The sequence below is a fragment of the Dermacentor albipictus genome, chromosome 2 (assembly GCF_038994185.2).
Source record: "Dermacentor albipictus isolate Rhodes 1998 colony chromosome 2, USDA_Dalb.pri_finalv2, whole genome shotgun sequence".
In the NCBI taxonomy this organism is placed as follows: domain Eukaryota; kingdom Metazoa; phylum Arthropoda; class Arachnida; order Ixodida; family Ixodidae; genus Dermacentor; species Dermacentor albipictus.
Window position 1 is genome coordinate 47,288,086 of NC_091822.1, and position 16,877 is coordinate 47,304,962.

At 45.2% G+C, this 16,877-nt stretch overlaps 1 protein-coding gene across 1 annotated transcript in view; it reads left to right on the forward strand.

The window, feature by feature from the left end:
- LOC139055402 (3-oxoacyl-[acyl-carrier-protein] reductase FabG-like) overlaps nt 1-16,877 on the forward strand; it is a 52,021-nt gene that overhangs the window by 16,339 nt on the left and 18,805 nt on the right. The window contains exons 3-4 of the mRNA XM_070532858.1: nt 4,212-4,304; nt 8,946-9,084. Coding sequence (XP_070388959.1) covers nt 4,212-4,304; nt 8,946-9,084 — 232 coding nt within the window. The remainder of the gene's footprint in view (nt 1-4,211; nt 4,305-8,945; nt 9,085-16,877) is intronic.

The following is a 16,877-nucleotide window of genomic DNA, read 5'->3' on the forward strand; positions in this document are numbered from 1 at the left end:
CAGGAGAGACTTTTCCCTTCCTCACAAAAACTTAAATAGAGCGCAGGCATTTACCCTCAGATTATTGAAAACAGGCTCGTATCCCATCCCGGCTTTATTCCACAAGCTTTATCCCAACACATATGTCACTAGTTCTTGCAGTCACTGCAATGGCTTACCTAGCCTAGACCATGTGCTCTGGCGTCGCCCCTCTCTACGAGGCACAGAACAAATCAATAAGGACAAGTGACTTTCCGCTATCAAGAGCCCCGATGCCGGGGCGCAGCTACAGGCTGTCCAGAGGGCCCACGATGCGGCGGTCGGGCATGACCTGACTGTCCCAACGTGGGCTTGCAGCGCGTTGAGTCGCGTACCTGAGGACCTTCATTATAGTTACATCAATTACTCCATTGTAGTAGGACCATGGACCAGAGCTTGCAGACTAGAGTGCAGAATGCCAACGGCCCTGTTCATCTGTTTCCTCTTTTGTCTGAATGCAACATATGTATTTAACCTGCTGTAGTTCCCACCACCGCGGCAACTAGCGGTGCTTTGATCAACGCTTTTAGCGGGCCGCCAAGGAAGAAAATCATTCAGTTGGGTGGTGCGTGCTTGCAGTGCAAGCACGCATCGCGCACTTCCGTTTCCCGTCTATTTTCGAAGGCCTCACCTTCACAAATAAACTGCCATTAGAAGGAGTTATCCGCATTCGTGATCTGAAGCTCCTCCTCACCAGCAGCTATATCCGCTGGAAATAGGCTCCTCGCTCAAAGAAGCACCTACTTCCCTTCACGTCGGGTCACTCGAGACCAGATCAGCGTGTCATTGCACTAGAAGCCCTCAGGAATGCCTTTGCCCTCTCCTGCCATCATTAAATTCACCAGAGATTTAGCAGCCAAATCCAGCGCCTCAGAGCAATGAACAAAGCAAGTATTCCGGGCGGCCGGAAGACGTACTTTGTTCATTGATAGAAGCTCCTACTCAAGAAATCAGATCACCCGGGGATAAGGCACGGTCTGAACTCGGCAAATGAATACTAGCAGTTATCTCATAGGTGCATGACGTTCCCAACAGGATCAAAATATCAGCCGGGCTTGCTGGGGTTCGGGCTGTCTTCTCAGCCCCCAACAAGCTCGGCTCTTTATGCCGAAAAGTGAACGCCAGTCAATCCCACAATGGCACCTGCATTAAGAATCGCACCTCGCGCCCTGTGCAGTGCAGCAAGGAAGTTGCCTGCGTGACCTCCAGCACATGTGGCAAAACCAAATCGGGCAGACCGGTTGGTGTGCAAACGCCCGGTTGCGAGAACATGCGTACTGCGTGAAAACAAGAAATGGAGCAATCTCTCCATGTAGTGTGCCAGTTTGTCCTGCATGCCGGTACTTCAAGGCACGAAGGTTCTCCGCCGATACCGAAAAAGTAAGATGGATCGACACCCATATCCCACGACGCGATTCTTGATGGTGTGTCGCATCCATCACCTCATCCTCTCCTTCGCATCGTAACCCCGCATACAGCTTGCCAAGCAACATAAATCGGCTGATGCGGCTCCGGCCGCGACCCTCACACACTTTCGTCAACCCTCACCGGTGCCGTCATCTAACGGTGTCCGACGACACCTTCCTGGGCGTCTGGAGCGCCACTCACCTCCAGTGCCGTTGACAGTAGTGCCGAGGCTCTGGCTAGTGCGTGTCCGACCCTCTTGTCGTGACACGGACGAGGTCAAACGCAGAAGACCGCAGCTTGCGGTGTCGACCGCGGGTCGGGCAAGACTGGAAAAACGCGTGAGCAAGCTGCGTCCACCAGGGCTCACGCATCTGCGAGGGCATTACGAACGAGCTGGCGACATGTGCCCACAGCTGACAGCGCCCGGTCTCCGTTCGTTTCGCATGACGTGCATGAACTGCTGCAGAGGCGTCTGCCTTCACACTCTTTGTGCGGGCGGGCTGTGTACAGTTCATCAGCAGTGCCACTGTCAGCCTCAACAAGGGGAAGGATTTGGGGCGGAATTGCGGATTTGCTAGTCCCCTTCGCTTTCAACGGAATCGCGCTACTTGGACTGACCACGGACCCGTTTGACATTTCGTTTCACTAACTTGATTTATCGCCGTTCTGCGTGGGTGGGGGGCGCTGTAGTGCGCACTGATGCCGCAACGCGGGAGGCTTTGGCCGGCGCTCCGAGTTGGCTGCGAAAGAAAAAAAGAATAAAGTTGCACGACGCATGCTAGCGGCGCAAGCACGGCACGCTCTGACCCGGTGTAGAAGCCTGCAACGCTGGTTGCGCCAGCCGCGGATCCGCTCGCCACCTTCACCCGTCTGCTGAATTAAGGGCAGCAACGGCCGCCATCACGATTTCCTAAACTACTAAATTTACAGGAATTCGTCGTGTGCAGAGTATATGAGCCTACACACTGTTTCAAGATATTGTACCCAGTATTCTGGTGCGACTATTTTCCGAGGCCTTCTACTGGCGATAGCCCACGGAAATGAGGTGCTTCTTTCGAGGATGAACAAGCCTTAAATCGGTTTTCTTTGCCCGTCCCACAAATTTCTAAATTTGTAGTTTAACCGTCTTTTTTTCAGAATATACACAGAGAAAGAGGCAGCATCATGGTTCAGCCTTTGAATTACCACTGCCTGCCTTTGGAGCCACTATTTTCAAACAGAAATAGTACCCAGAGCAAGGTTCTTTTCTGGTGTTAAAGCTGCTTACACATATGTTAGGTTTCGGCATGATATAACGATGTTGGAAAGGTCCTTCTGATGCTCTTACTCGGGTCGAATAAAGGCAAAAACAGACATCCACCCGTTTGTAGCAATTGCGACAAAGGAAACCGCATCTACAAAGGAAACCCGTGTGGGTTTCCTTTGTTTCCGTATGTTTCCTTGTAGCTACAAAGGAAACCGCATCTACAAAGGAAACCCATATGGGTTTCCTTTGTAGCAGTTGCTACAAACGGGTGGATGTCTGTTTTTCCCTTTATTCAATACTTCTCTCCACCTTGCGGGTTTCCGCAGAACTAGTTCGTCAAACCCTTGTCTTTGCTTCGTGTTGTCGACAAATTCGACTTCGCCCTGCCATTTGCTAGCCGCCTGGTTAGCTCAGATGGTAGAGCGGCTGCCCCGGAAAGGCGGTGGTCCCGGGTTCGAGTCCTGGACCAGGACGAATTTTTCTTCAACTATGAGGCTTTTCTTTCGAGGAACCCGTATGGGTTTCCTTTGTAGCAATTCCTACGAACGGGTGGATGTCTGTTTTTCCCTTTATTGTTTACTTCTCTCCACCTTGCGGGTTTCCGCAGAACTACTACGTCTTACTGGGGTCTACCGCGAATGTTTTGAAATATGGATAGCATTACTGTCCCAGCCTTCAAATCTGTTCGCACGCCTATGCACTCTCTTCTTCGTCTCCAACACAGAAATCTGGGAACAAGCTAGACATCTGTGATGTAGTCAGAAGTGTGCGCAAGTGAGAAAGTCACAGTCGCATATTGAGAATGTGTTGTGTAGATGCCGTGGTGTGTATCACCTGCGGAGAGAAGGCCTAGCCTGTTTGTTCTGGCTTAAGAATTATTTGGCAAAGTAAACCGTGGCTGTACAGGAAAGAGATGTGTTTCTTTCTGTGTGTGTGTGAATGTGTGTTTGCTTTTTGGTTTTAAGATGCTAGCCCATAGACTGGTTCTTCAAGCTGGTCTTTAGGTAGTGTCGTTCTTCAATCTGTGAAGTTGGGTAGTATTGCTTTTGCATACCGCAAGCTGGGCTTTGATTACACCTACACAGCATCTACTTTTAGTTGATTATTCGTTTTCCTTTCTATCGCAGCTTCTGAAATTCATCCTTTTGCAAAGAGCCATATGTACATGTGTAAATTACTGATGACGGTTTAACAATTAAACATTTTTTATTTAATGTTCTCTTTTCTGCTCACACTTTTTCGATCATCACGGGAAGAACTTCCCTTCTTGTTGAAGAACTGATATCTTTATTCTCGGAATAAAATCAAAGATTGCTTGTTTTGTACTAGTACATATAAATTCCGAGATTAGGCTTTGCGCGATGTAGAGCCTGAAAAACGAACAAACCACATCAGAGCACCTTGGTGAACGGGGTCATAACTGTTTTTCACGTACTTCGCGGTGGTATCGTGCCGCAAAATGTCAGTTTTAAAGCTGGCAGGCTAGGATAATTTGCCGAAATAACACAATAGAGTGATTGGAAACATGTGTCTTCTTTAGGTACTCGTGACCACGAGTGACATTCGGAATACGGAAGCCGTTTCTGCCATTATTAAACAAACAGCAGACCACTTTGGGAGGATTGATATTGTGGTGAGTTTTGTTTCATCAGTTGAAATGAATGCCTGGTCGTCTTTCCTTTCTTCTTCGTGAACATTACTGTAATAGGCGGCTTCAAAGCGGAAATATCTAGTTTATGGTACGGAGGCATAGAATACCATCAATATATACCTTATTAGAACAGGTAGATATAAAGCTGAGTGAAAGGAACAACACACTGTATCTAGAATGCGATATATGGTTGTGCATGTTTTTACGACCATTGATAGGTGCGCGCTAAATGCGTCTTTTGCTTCTGGCGGCGCTACTAAGAGGCATTTCAAAGAGTTTCTAATTTCCCCATTGGACAGTACGAACGTAAGCTCTTATGTATGTTTATGATGCCGACTAACTAGAGCAGTTCTCAAGTACACTGACTCAGCAATAAAAAGGTACAAACTGAGTATACTGAAGTTATGAAGCAGTTCGTTGCCATAGCGGGGAAAAAAACAAGCCGGAGAGAAGGTAATTGTCAACTGCAGCATCGATTCCTTGCATATTAGTGAAGATGCGCAGGTTGAATTTGCGATAAGAAATGGACTCGAAATAACTAATACCTTTGACGAAAGCGCAATGCCAGGAAGGAGGCCTGAAAAAGCGCTAACAGGGAGACGAGACATTAACTAGATCTCATGTTCTGTACCTGCACCTGCTTAGTGCAACATGTACAAGTGTGAAGTAGCGTAAGGGCAGAAACCATAGGTTAGCTAGGTGAATGGTTTTTTTAATCTGACGGGAAACAGGAAAATAGGTCAAGGATAAGCAGGCCAACCAAAAAGTTGTCTAGTTAAAAGGAGGTAAATTCAGAGTAGTGCTCAAGAAAAAATATACGACTTTAAAATAGAAATGTAATCACAACGTAGCGAAAATGAATTAAACCATGCATTTGAGGATTTTAAATGTCCCAATGGGGAGTGGGGGGTAAGGCTTCAAAGAAACTACACGGAAAATTCTCCCAAGCAGCAAACGACTTAATTAGGAAACGGCAACCCATGGAAGCCTCCAGCTGAAGAAACCATATGTCAAAACTGATACACAGGAAAACATTGTGTGTCACCCGAAATTATTACCTCGCAATTATTCAGAAAGCACTGGAAAAAAAGGTTACCGTAAAATCAATGAGAAGGAAACCTGGCAGTGAAAGGTAAGCAGGCCAAATTCATCAGCAATTGCGCTCAAATAGTAAAGGCAGCCGGCGACTTCTACACTAAGTTATACTGTAGCCAGAGTAACCACGTAACCTTGATTGAAAGTCGTGACGAACAGGATATAGAACCACCATATGTAACTAGGGATGAGATCAGAAGAGCTTTGTAAGGCAAGCATCGAAGAAAACCTGAAAAAATATGTAATCGCTATCGATTTATACAAAACTGGAACAAATAATATACTTAAAATTATTGCATACCTTTGTTGCATACTTGATAGTTAGGAGACTGCCAACATTTCACTGATACCTAAAGGGACCCTGAAACAATTTTGACGATTTTCTACAAGCGTACTGAGTCGTTAGAGTAAGTCATTCTGATCATTAATTGTCACATCTAAGTGCTCCGCGTAAAGCGTGTAATTTAGTATAAGGTTTTAAAAATGCACATCGCTGCCGATCGCAGCACACTGCTCGGCGGAATTTTAAGCCGCCCCTACCCATATGACCGAAATCACCCATATGACGTCAGTGGGGTGAGCTATCGGATTGGCTAACCAGGGCAGTGATCGATAATTTTTCCAACTTTATGGTAAACAAATGAAGTTCGTAATAGTTGGAATGTTAGTTAATTTGTTTAAAGAAAGTAACATAAAGAGAATGCACAAGAACAATTTTTCCGTACACTTAAGCACTTCCGGCACACAGCAAGTGTCGTCTGCTTGTGTTACAGCGTGCTCCTTCTTTGACGAGAGCTCAACTGTCAGTGTCGGCTTGTCTTTTCGCGAGCGCTATGATTCGACTCTGTTGCGTTGTGGTCTGCAAACGTAGTGACTGGCAATATGTCAAGCTGCGCCATCGTGTCCCTCTGCAAGCCAGCAGACGAGCGGACTGGCTACAGCGCATCGGACTGCCGCTATCCGATCGTTGCCAGGATTTGCGCGATGGCGGCCGTCACATTACACTGGAAGATTACTAACGCAACAGCGTTTCGCGAGTCCGGTATTAGGGTAAACGCAAGCGCAAGGGGATAGGGCCTGGCCGTGTCCTATTGCGTGTCGTTTCAGGGGATGAATAGAAGCGCAAATGTGAATGCTCTGCACGGTGCAGCCACCTGGTGGCATAGAGCTCAACCACACACGGTAGCAGTAACAAAATGTATTCTTCTTTGCTGCTGGTGCAAATTTTTCGCAGGAGTGTAATCATTAACACGTTGTTTTTGTAAATGTTTAAAATGTTTTACACTTGGTTAGAGCAATATTAACACTTTCTTTGGCTGGTTAAGCTCTGCGCCAACGGGTAGCTGGACCGTAGAGACCGATCAGGCAGCTCACGTACGTCTACGCTTAAGTTACATCACCTTTAGTTTGAGCCTCCACCGTGAAATCTTCAGGTAGTGTGTGATTACCGGAATACCAGACACGTTCGGCACTACGACAGAATGCTCGCAACGCACGCTGCTTCGATAGCTCTCGCTTGCGGTCGACGGCCAAGCGGCTAGCGGAGAGGTTTCTCGCGGGCGGGGGCGGGCTCCAAAACAACCGGAAGTGGACGATGTCACGCCGCATCGTAACGCGGAACCAGTGAAGGCGGAGCTTAGCCCCAATCGCTCGGCGAACGAGTTGACGAGGAAAAGCATGGCTAGGGAGGAGGGTAACTTGTAATCGCTGGTAGCTCCATTAATACGTAACGCTTCACTTAAATTGTCGTGCGAATGCTCTACTTACGCTGTACCCTACGCGTCTACAAAATTTGTCCGAACCGTTTCAGGGGCCCTTGAAGAACGCAGAGGCTAAATATTTGAAAAATTAGAGTTCCTTTAGCTTTCTTTTCGAGACTGTACACCATATTCAGCAAGGTAATTTCTAATACAATGAGAACAACGCTTGACTTCAGTCAAGCAAGAAAACAAACTGGTTTCAGGAAAGCGCATTGTGCAATAGACTATATCGTTGCCATTTTTAATTTACGGAGTACAACTTACACCTCTGTATGATTTTTATAAGTTACTATAAGTCGGTAGAAATAACAGCAGTCGTGGGGGTATTGCGTAGTTAATGGTGCTGAAAGCATGCACGAATATTGTAGAAAATATCCATAAAGACTCCACAGCTACCTTAATTCACAAAAAAGAAAGCGTGCACATGCATATAAGAAAAGGGGCCAGGCAAGGAAGCACATTATCTGCTATGCCCTTCACTGCATGCATTGAAGCTATTAGGCAGATGATGGTTAGCAGGGAGAATGAATGGCTAATAAGTTAGCTACGTATCGTTAGCCCTGGACATTGTCCTGTTCTACAACTCAGGAGATTACGTGCAACAAATGATTGAGGACCTTAACCAATAAAGTGTATGTCCAGTGTTGAAGACTACTATGCAGTCGATAAAGCTTGTTTTGAATAGCCTCGCAAGAAAGCGGTGATTTATACTTGGCAGCCAGACTGTAGAATCCGAGCAGGATTACATGCATTTAAACCAAATACTAGCAGCTGAGCCTGATAAGAAGGAAGTCTAGAGATGAGTAAAAATCCGTTGGAGCCAATACGGTAGGTAGTGCCAAGTCGTAGCACACAGCTTGCCGCTATTCTTGAAAACAGAAGTGTACAACGATTGCTTCCTAGCCGTACAAACATGTGGGGCACTAATTCGTAGGTTAAAAATAAAGCTTGGGAAGAATGTAAGGACTGCCAGAAGATCAATGCGACGTAACTGTAAGGAGTAACGTTAAGAGACATGAAGACAGCGATGTAGCAAACGTGTGTATCCTATGCTCTAGTTGGCATTACGATCAAGCAATACAGCTGCGCCGGCCTTGCAATGCGTGGGGCAGTGAAGCGCAACCGGGGATTGTGCAAAATTAGATGTCGTTAACTTAGTTAATGTTCAGGCATGAAATATAATGAGCAGCACAAGACCGGTGAAATTGGCCTTCGTTCAGCACTCGACATAAATCGGCTGACGGTGCTATGACGACTCAGTTTCATATCACTTGTTAAGATTGTGGCTTGCTAGGCAGCCGTCCGAGGCTACGAAAGCTAAATTTTCATGATGTGATCATGATGGTGAAAAGCGCATAGAAAAAGTACTTTTCTGAAAGTTGCATGGGGAGCTCCGGAAGCAAACTGTCGGCTAGTCGAAGTGCCGACAAGCTTTTTCTTTTGCAAAAATGAAATAAAAGTACCGCGATTGTTGGCCTATTTTCCTTTTTCACACGAGCAGTTCTAAAAAGCATCATTACTCTCCGAACTTCACGTTCCAAGGCGAAAGAATGGGCAATTTGGCCTCTACCAAGCAACACGGCCACGCAAGGTCCCGTATTATAGCAATTTGATCAGCTTCATAACAACGAAATTGATTATATGTATGTCTGCCTGCCGCACTACTCAGCTACTTATGTAATCAACACTCTCCGTTTCAGCGCACCACTGAGACAGAACAACCAGAATGGTTTTAGAGCGTTATGTCTGCTGTTCTGTTTTTCTTTAGGTCAACTGTGCTGGGTCAGCGACAATCAGTCGGGTAGGGAAAATTCCGCTCGAGGAATTTGATGCCGAACTTAACACAAACCTGCGCTCCGTGTTCCACATAACACAGGAAGTACTGCCCTACCTGAAAGAAACTAAAGGTCTGTGAATTTTTTCTTAGTTGGTGTAACTGAATTGTTTTTCCCCAGATGCTGGAATGGACATGATTTTTTGTGCTTTTAGAAGCCTAATATGTTCAAGCTTTGTAAAAATGGCAATCTAACAGATGTGTCGTTCGGCTTGTGCAAGAAGGTGATGTTTCTAGTTTTTTGACATCACAAGCATATCTGATAAAATTATGTTTCACTCATGTAAAATTATTGAAATGGGGCTAGCCTAAACAGTATTATTTTGTGCATGTTATCAGCGTCATACTAGTGACTGTGTTCGGTTTTCATGCGATGCCTGTTACCGCAATACGGTAGGTTAAAGCTATGCCCGATGCAGCGTTCATGATGACTCGACAGCTGCTAATACGCCAGACCGTTGTTGGTGTGCCAAATCAGCGTCTTGCGCAAGTAAAAAAATGTGAAAGCAAATATATGATGGCACACATGCATTGCGTAACCACGTCTGTCACGACGGTTACGTCGTCATACCGGAGTCACTAAAACGAAACCATTAAAAGAAGCGCCAGTTGAAGCGGCTGCGCTCTTACAAGCAAAGAAGTGCCTTTCGGTGCGCCTTAGTCGTAGCCGCATTCGTCACAAATACGTACCTATTTTTTCTTGCAGCGCGAAATGACCATGGGCGCGCACGAATTAAGACACTATACAAGACGTGTCATCTGCTGTCCGCCTGAGCGCTCGCTGTGTGTGCTTATCGTGTTCCTATATGTATTTTGCCCTGAAAACAAATGCCGCCCAGTGTGCACACTGGGCACGTTCACTTATTCAAACAAGTTTTCCTGCGACCTCATGTGTGAAGTTGACTGAACTGTCGTCTCCTGAGTATACGTGTTTCATAATGAAAAAGATTTGTTAGTAGACGAGGCCTGAATTCCTGCCCTCCATTTTTTAAAGAGGGGTTCGGCCGCCCTCGCCGCAGGTTCATTGTAGTACTGCGGCACCCAATCGATAAGCGCTGGTGGTGGTTTCACGAACAGCATTGTCTTGTGCGAGGCAATTCTTACTCTCCAGTTTTTCAGTTTTTCGAATAATGATATAATCACGAATAATCTGTTTATGTGATATGAGAAAAAACAGGCAAGCAGGTACTGTTGTACTGCTGCATGCATTTCCCAGAGGCACAGCTCATGACTGTTACAACCCTCGTTCGAGTAAGATTCTTGGCACAGCATAGTGCTTCATGAGCCACCTGGTACCTGCTCGGAAATTAGTGAAGGTTGACCTTTGTTTCTTTAGGTCACCAGTTAATTATCATTCGTTCACTTCTGTATTGAGTGACTTGTTAGAACAAAGACGCATGTATTTTTTCCACTATTGTGGGTAAATAAGTTTGAAATCATAAAACGTAGTGTTCGAGCGCCTGAAGTTCTAAGTGAAACAAGGTAACCAATGCCTCATGTTGCAGATAGATTTATTTCATTGAACACTTATCTTTAATCCGCTACCTCCCAAGTTATTTTCAAAAGAAAGAAAGATTACTGAAATTTCAATATATTCTATGTGCTTGCTTCAATTGGCACATTTACTAAATGCCTGAAGTACACTCAGAATAAGATATTCACTGCAGAACACCACTAAAAATTATTTTCTAGAGAAAGTTGGCTCCACTACAAAGCTTGAAGTTGGCTTTGTTTAGCGCCAGTGTAGTCACCAATATCTTAACGTCCAAAGCACAATTTCTGTGGCTTGTGGGAGTCGTAACGAAACTGTCTGTTAACTAGTATCACATTTATTAATGAGGTAAAGCCCTGCTTCGGCACACATCAGACCTACTATAACATGGAAGGTCATTGCGCAGTCTTCGTATTGCGTATGCGCACCGTCCTTTCATAATTTTCTTTCTGTGCAATAACACTATTGCTTTCGACGAAAAGCTTAGTCTTCGTCAGGGTCTGAAGAATTGCCATTTGTCGGCAGTTTCTTTCCGGAAAGATCCCGTTACATGTAATGACGACGCCACTTTGTTACCGACCTTAACGATGAATACCGGTGGTCGATTCAGTCCTCAGAGTCGTGCTGGAAGCACATCCGAGTCAGAGAAAGCGCGCGGCATCCAAACGACAGGTCATTGTCCGCAGCAAACAAAGGGACGGAAGCGAAGTCCGACGGCTTTATGAGACCATTTACATGGCCAATAAAGCTGCTAACCTTACTTCCTATAGCTGCTTACAAATTGTCGCAAATAATTCTTCGCATTTCAGTCAAAAGTGCGTTGTTCTTTTTCTCTACGTGCTTTCACTTTTATTTGCTTCTTCTACTGCCACAGTCCATTTATCCTGTGCTTAACATAACATACATATCTTGATAGGCCTTCCCATCGCACAGCTGGTGGTGGAACGCTCGCGTAATTGGGAGGTTTAGGTTCGAATCCCACCGGCGGCATGTTATCATTGCTTTTTCTTCATTTATTCATTTATAGATTGTAAGTTCAACAACAAGCTGCTGATTGCATCCATGCTTTTCCCGAATTCATTGTCTGCTGCATGTTTACGGTCATGATTAACAAGATTCGAGCCCTTCGGTTTCCCTTCTTCTTGCATATATATATATATATATATATATATTATATATATATATATATATATATATATATATATATATATTATATATTATATATATATATATATATATCTATATTAACTCCTCATTATCGTTTCGGCATGTGGTCCTGTCTTGATCAGAGTAATTGCTCTGATAACGGCAGCACCAGCATATATATATGCAGGGTGCCCCAACTAACTTGGACCAAGATGTTGAAAAACTCTAGGTGTTCTTCAGAACATAAATCGTGTGAATGATGTTATTGGTTAACTAAACTTACAGTACCATTTTCTTGCTCGCCTTTTTTGTTATTAGCCGAGATAAATGAACTTCTTAAATATAGCTTGAAACGTTCAGGCGTCAATAGGAAAGTTGAGGAGCTTCACAAATATTGCCCAACCCAAGTACTTCCAATGAGGTGGGCTTAGCGTGGCCGTTTTTTACCGGGAAAAACAAAAGCCCGCGGAGTATAAAAAATACGACATGAGGACCACCGACCGACGCGATCAACGCGACGACGCTGCGGCAGAATTGAAGAACGATCCACGTCATCACGAGGCCTCCGATTCCCGACGTGACGACATGGAAAGACAACAACGGAAGCGGGCTACCGTTCGAGCAGCGGTCACCAGGACCATCGACGACATCACAACTCTTACGCACACGGAACCAACACCTTCTTGGGAGCTGACCGACCTTCTTAACCTACTGAAAATAAAGGAAACTATGCTTACGGACCTTGGCAACCGAGTAGAAGAACATGTTACCGGTGATAACATTGAGGATGAGCTTCAAAGCGTCGGACAGTATCAAGGATCTATCATCCTTGCGAAATCCCGCGCTGAGCGCATTTTATCCGCTCTGGAAACAACAACTTCGCAAGCATCTCACGATGACTTTCATCAAGCACGCGGAAACGTTAAGCTACCTAAGCTCGATGTGACGAAGTTTCATGGTGACCCCATTAAATGGCCAGAATTTTGGAATCAATTTGAGTCTGCTGTTCACCAGAACCGATATACGACATACGTTGACAAATTGAAATATCTTCGGAGCTACTTGATGGGTAAAGCGGAAGGTGTAATCAGCGGCCTGTCGACAATTAACGAAAGCTATAGCACAGCTATAGAACTTCTCAAAGAAAGATTCGGTCAGAAGTCGCTGATTGTTAACGACCACATGCGTCGTCTTCTAAACCTACGTAAAGTTCGGTTCTTGCGAAGATTTCGAAGGGCTTCAAAGGTTGCACGAAGAAGTGCAGACGCGGGTGAGATCCCTTCACAACCTTGGCGTCGAAGTAAAAGAATATGGAGTGCTTCTGAAAAGTGCTATAAGACAAAATCTTCCGCAAGAAATGGTACACCGGTATATTCAGCGTATCTTATCTTCGACAAATACAGCCGTTGCTAATGACAGGTTAAATGAAACGTCTGCTCTTCTAGACTTCTTGAGCCTTGAAGTAAGAAGCCGGGAACAGACTATAATGATGAATTCTGACAAGAAAGAACTAACCTCAACTGCAAAACGACAATCCAATGAGCATTTCCTAGGTTAAGCGTCTATGCCAACCGTGAGACTGACTTCAGAGAGTTGTACATTATGCGGTGACAAAGATCACTCGCTGGATGTCTGCCCAACGGATCTAACATTAGACGGCAAAAACGTGAAACTACGCAAATTAGGATAATGTTTCCTTTTCGCTAGACAATTTTACAAAGCTAAGGAATGCCGAAGCTGGAAGAGACTAAGCTGTGCGAAATGCAAGGGACGACATATCACCACGATGTGTGACCCAAGATGGAAGCAGAATAATACAGAAACGCACACGTCTAGCCCGTCAAAAGACTCGCTGAAGTACACAGTTCTTCTGCACACCACCCAAATTTGGGCTCTGGGCAGTGGAAGCTAATGCTTTGTGAGAACATTGATTGATGATGGCAGTCAGAGCAGCATCATCACGGAATAACTGTCTAGGAAGCTGCAAGCCACTGCGTTAGCCGAAGTGCAGCTCACCATCTCGGGATTTGGAAAAGTTTCAGCGCCGCGGAAATATGATTGGTGAGCACGAATCACATGGCATAGCCAGTATGACTCAAACCCACTTGAAGTGGAGGCGATAGAAGTTCCGGAAATATGCAATGACTTGTCAGCATTGACAGAGACAAACGTACTTGCAAAGTTGAAAAACAAGAAATTACGTTTGGGTGACGTCAACGCAGTTCAGGTCTCGCCTGAGCCTTGAATAAGCGTCCTTATAGGTGCAGACTATTACTGGCAGTTCGCCAGCGGAAGAATACATCGACTGGACGACTCCTTGACCGCCGTCAAAACTATCATAGGACGGACACTTCATGGAGATACGAGAAGTCGACCTAAGTTCTACAAGCCGGAAACCGTAAGGAACTTCAACATATGCCTAACGGAAGCCAATTTTTCCCAGAAAGTGAGGTCTTTCTGGGAAGTATAACATCTGCGACTGACTAACGAAGAGAGTCTTTCGAAAGATGACGAGCATATCCTGAAGAACTTCGTGGAATCAACTATTAGAAAGAATGGTCGCTATCAAGTTGAACTACGGTGGCGCAGCAATTGTCCCCAGCTTAAGAATAACCGGGATGTCGCGCTAAAGAGGCTGGAGTCCTTGCAGAGAACTCTGTATCGAGAACCAGAGTTTCAGAAGGAATATGACACTGCCATTAGGAGCTACTATAACAAAATCTTCGCTGAGAAGGTCGAAATGGATAGTACGAGTGAACATATCACGTACTATATGCCGCAGCGAGCAAAAGTGCGGCGCGACAAACCAGGGCTAAAGTACGGGTGGTATTCGACGCATCTTCTCATGCTTCGGACTCACCTTCACTCAACGCGTCTTGTGGACAGGGCCGAATTATAACCCCAACATCCTCGACTTACTGCCGAAATTTCGCAGCTTCAAGATTGGAATTTCCGCCCACATTGAAAAAGCGTTTCTTCAAATATCGCTGGCTGAAGAAGACCGAGACACGTTTCGTTATTTCTGGTTTGAAGAAGGGTCTTCCAATATTGAAGAATTGCGCTTGACAAGGGTTCCTTTGGCGCCTGCAACAGTCCCTTTCTCCTTGCTGCAACTCTGCGACACCACTTCCAACTGGTAGAAGACAAATACCCTTATATTGCCAGACTGTTGAAAGATCATTTCTACGTAGATGACTTGGTTATCGGGGCACTGAAGAAAGAAGAAGCGCAGCAAGTCATTAGCGATTGTTTCAGTATCTTGAAAGAGGCAGGAATGGATCTAACAAAGTGGACGACAAATGATGGACACTTACGGAAGTTTTACAATGGTAGAGACGGAAAGGTACAATTCCATGTAGTAAAAGAAAACATTCTTGGTCTTTTTTGCGATACCGACAAACACATCTTAAGGCCATCACAAACGAAGATGCTGGAAACAGTGGGCGAACAAAGGGCTACGAAGAGACAGATATTAAGCTTCGCCTCACTCATATACGATCCCTCTGGATTCCCAGCGCCATTCGTGCTGATAGTCAAGTTATTTATACAAAGGCTGTGGTTAGAGAAATACACCTGGAATGCGCCACTGCCTGAATCTCTTGTTATAGAATGGACAGCGTGGACTAAAGGCCTCAAAACTGTTAATCAGCTAGAAGTTAAGAGAAATTTTGGTCAAACCCTCCTGGGCAAGAAAGTGCAGGTTACAATGCACGCTTTAGTGACGCTAGCCCAGTTGCGTATGGCGCCGTGCTTTACCTTCAGATACGACACTTCATGGGAGCCACAACAGTAGAGCTACTACAAGCCAAGTCGGGAGTCGCACCTATAAAAAAAATAACTGTGCCACGATTAGAACTGATGGGAGCTCTCGTTGCAGCTCCACTATCTAAAACAGTGAGACGTGCCCTAAATCTAGAGGGCATTGAAACATTTATGTGGACAGATTCTATGATTGTAATTATTTGGCTATGCCGTTCCGCGAAACGCTGGGAACAGTTCGTAGCAAACTGAGTTATAGAGATACTCTCTCTAACTGATATGAACATGTGGAGACATTGTCCGAGTGATCAAAATCCAGCCGATTTACTGTCAAGAGGATTCATAGCGGAGCAACTCTTGCAAAGTTGAATTTCGTGGAAGGGACCAAACTTTCTCTACACTGAGATGACAATCGACGAGCCCTCCTACACTGAAGATCCATTCTAACCAGAAGAAGATACCTGTACAGTAGCAGCAATTCAAGATACAGAAGGCCTAGAAGAAGAAACTACGTGTTTGAAAGCAGCAGCTCGACCAGTGCTTACAATTGTAAACGCCAATGACTACAGCGCTTATACCCGACTGAAGCGTATAAGTGCGTGGATACAATGATTTTCTCGAAATTGCAGGTACACAGGCACCAGAAAGAAGGCACCATTAGACGCAACTGAAGTACAAGTGGCTGATTGGATATGTCGAACACAAGATAAAGGATTTGGACCGAACAGAATGGACATCACAGAATGGACATCACACTCCAGCCATTCAGACCATATCACGACGAATTAGGGCTTCTTCGCTTGGGAGGATGTCTTCAGTTCAGCAACCTCCAGGGAAGTTCCAAGCACCCCTTTCTGCTTACTACGTCAGACTTGTTTGTCAAGAAGGAATACCAACGACTTTTACACGCTGGACTCAGTTTTCTTTTGACTGAACTGAGAGAAAACTTTTGGATACTGCGAGCCAGGCAGGTTGTAAAGAAAGCCATTCACGAATGCACAGTCTGCCAGCAATATTCCTGCAAGCAATACTCGGAGTCCTTCGCGCCTATGACAGCTGAATGAGTTCAGCATTCTCCTCCTTTCGAAGTCAGTGGTATCGATTTTGCCGGACTGCTTCTACACAAAGATAATGGCGGACCAACGAAGAAGTTTTACATACTCATCTTCATATGTGGAGTCGTCACAGCGGTTCATCTGGAGCTTGTCACCAGTGTTACTTAGGACAAATTCCTGCTAGTATTTCAACGATTTGTGGAACGACGAGGAATTTGTGAGATTCTATATTCCGACAATGCCAAGACATTTAGAAAGGCTTCAAGGGAGATCCAGTGACCTTTTGAATTCTTGAAAGAACAGGAAGTATAATCGTATTTCGGAAGTCAGAGGATTGTTTGGAAATTCATCACCGAACAAGCTCCCTAGTGGGGAGGAGCTTGGGAACGACTCATTAGATCTGTGAAGTCTACA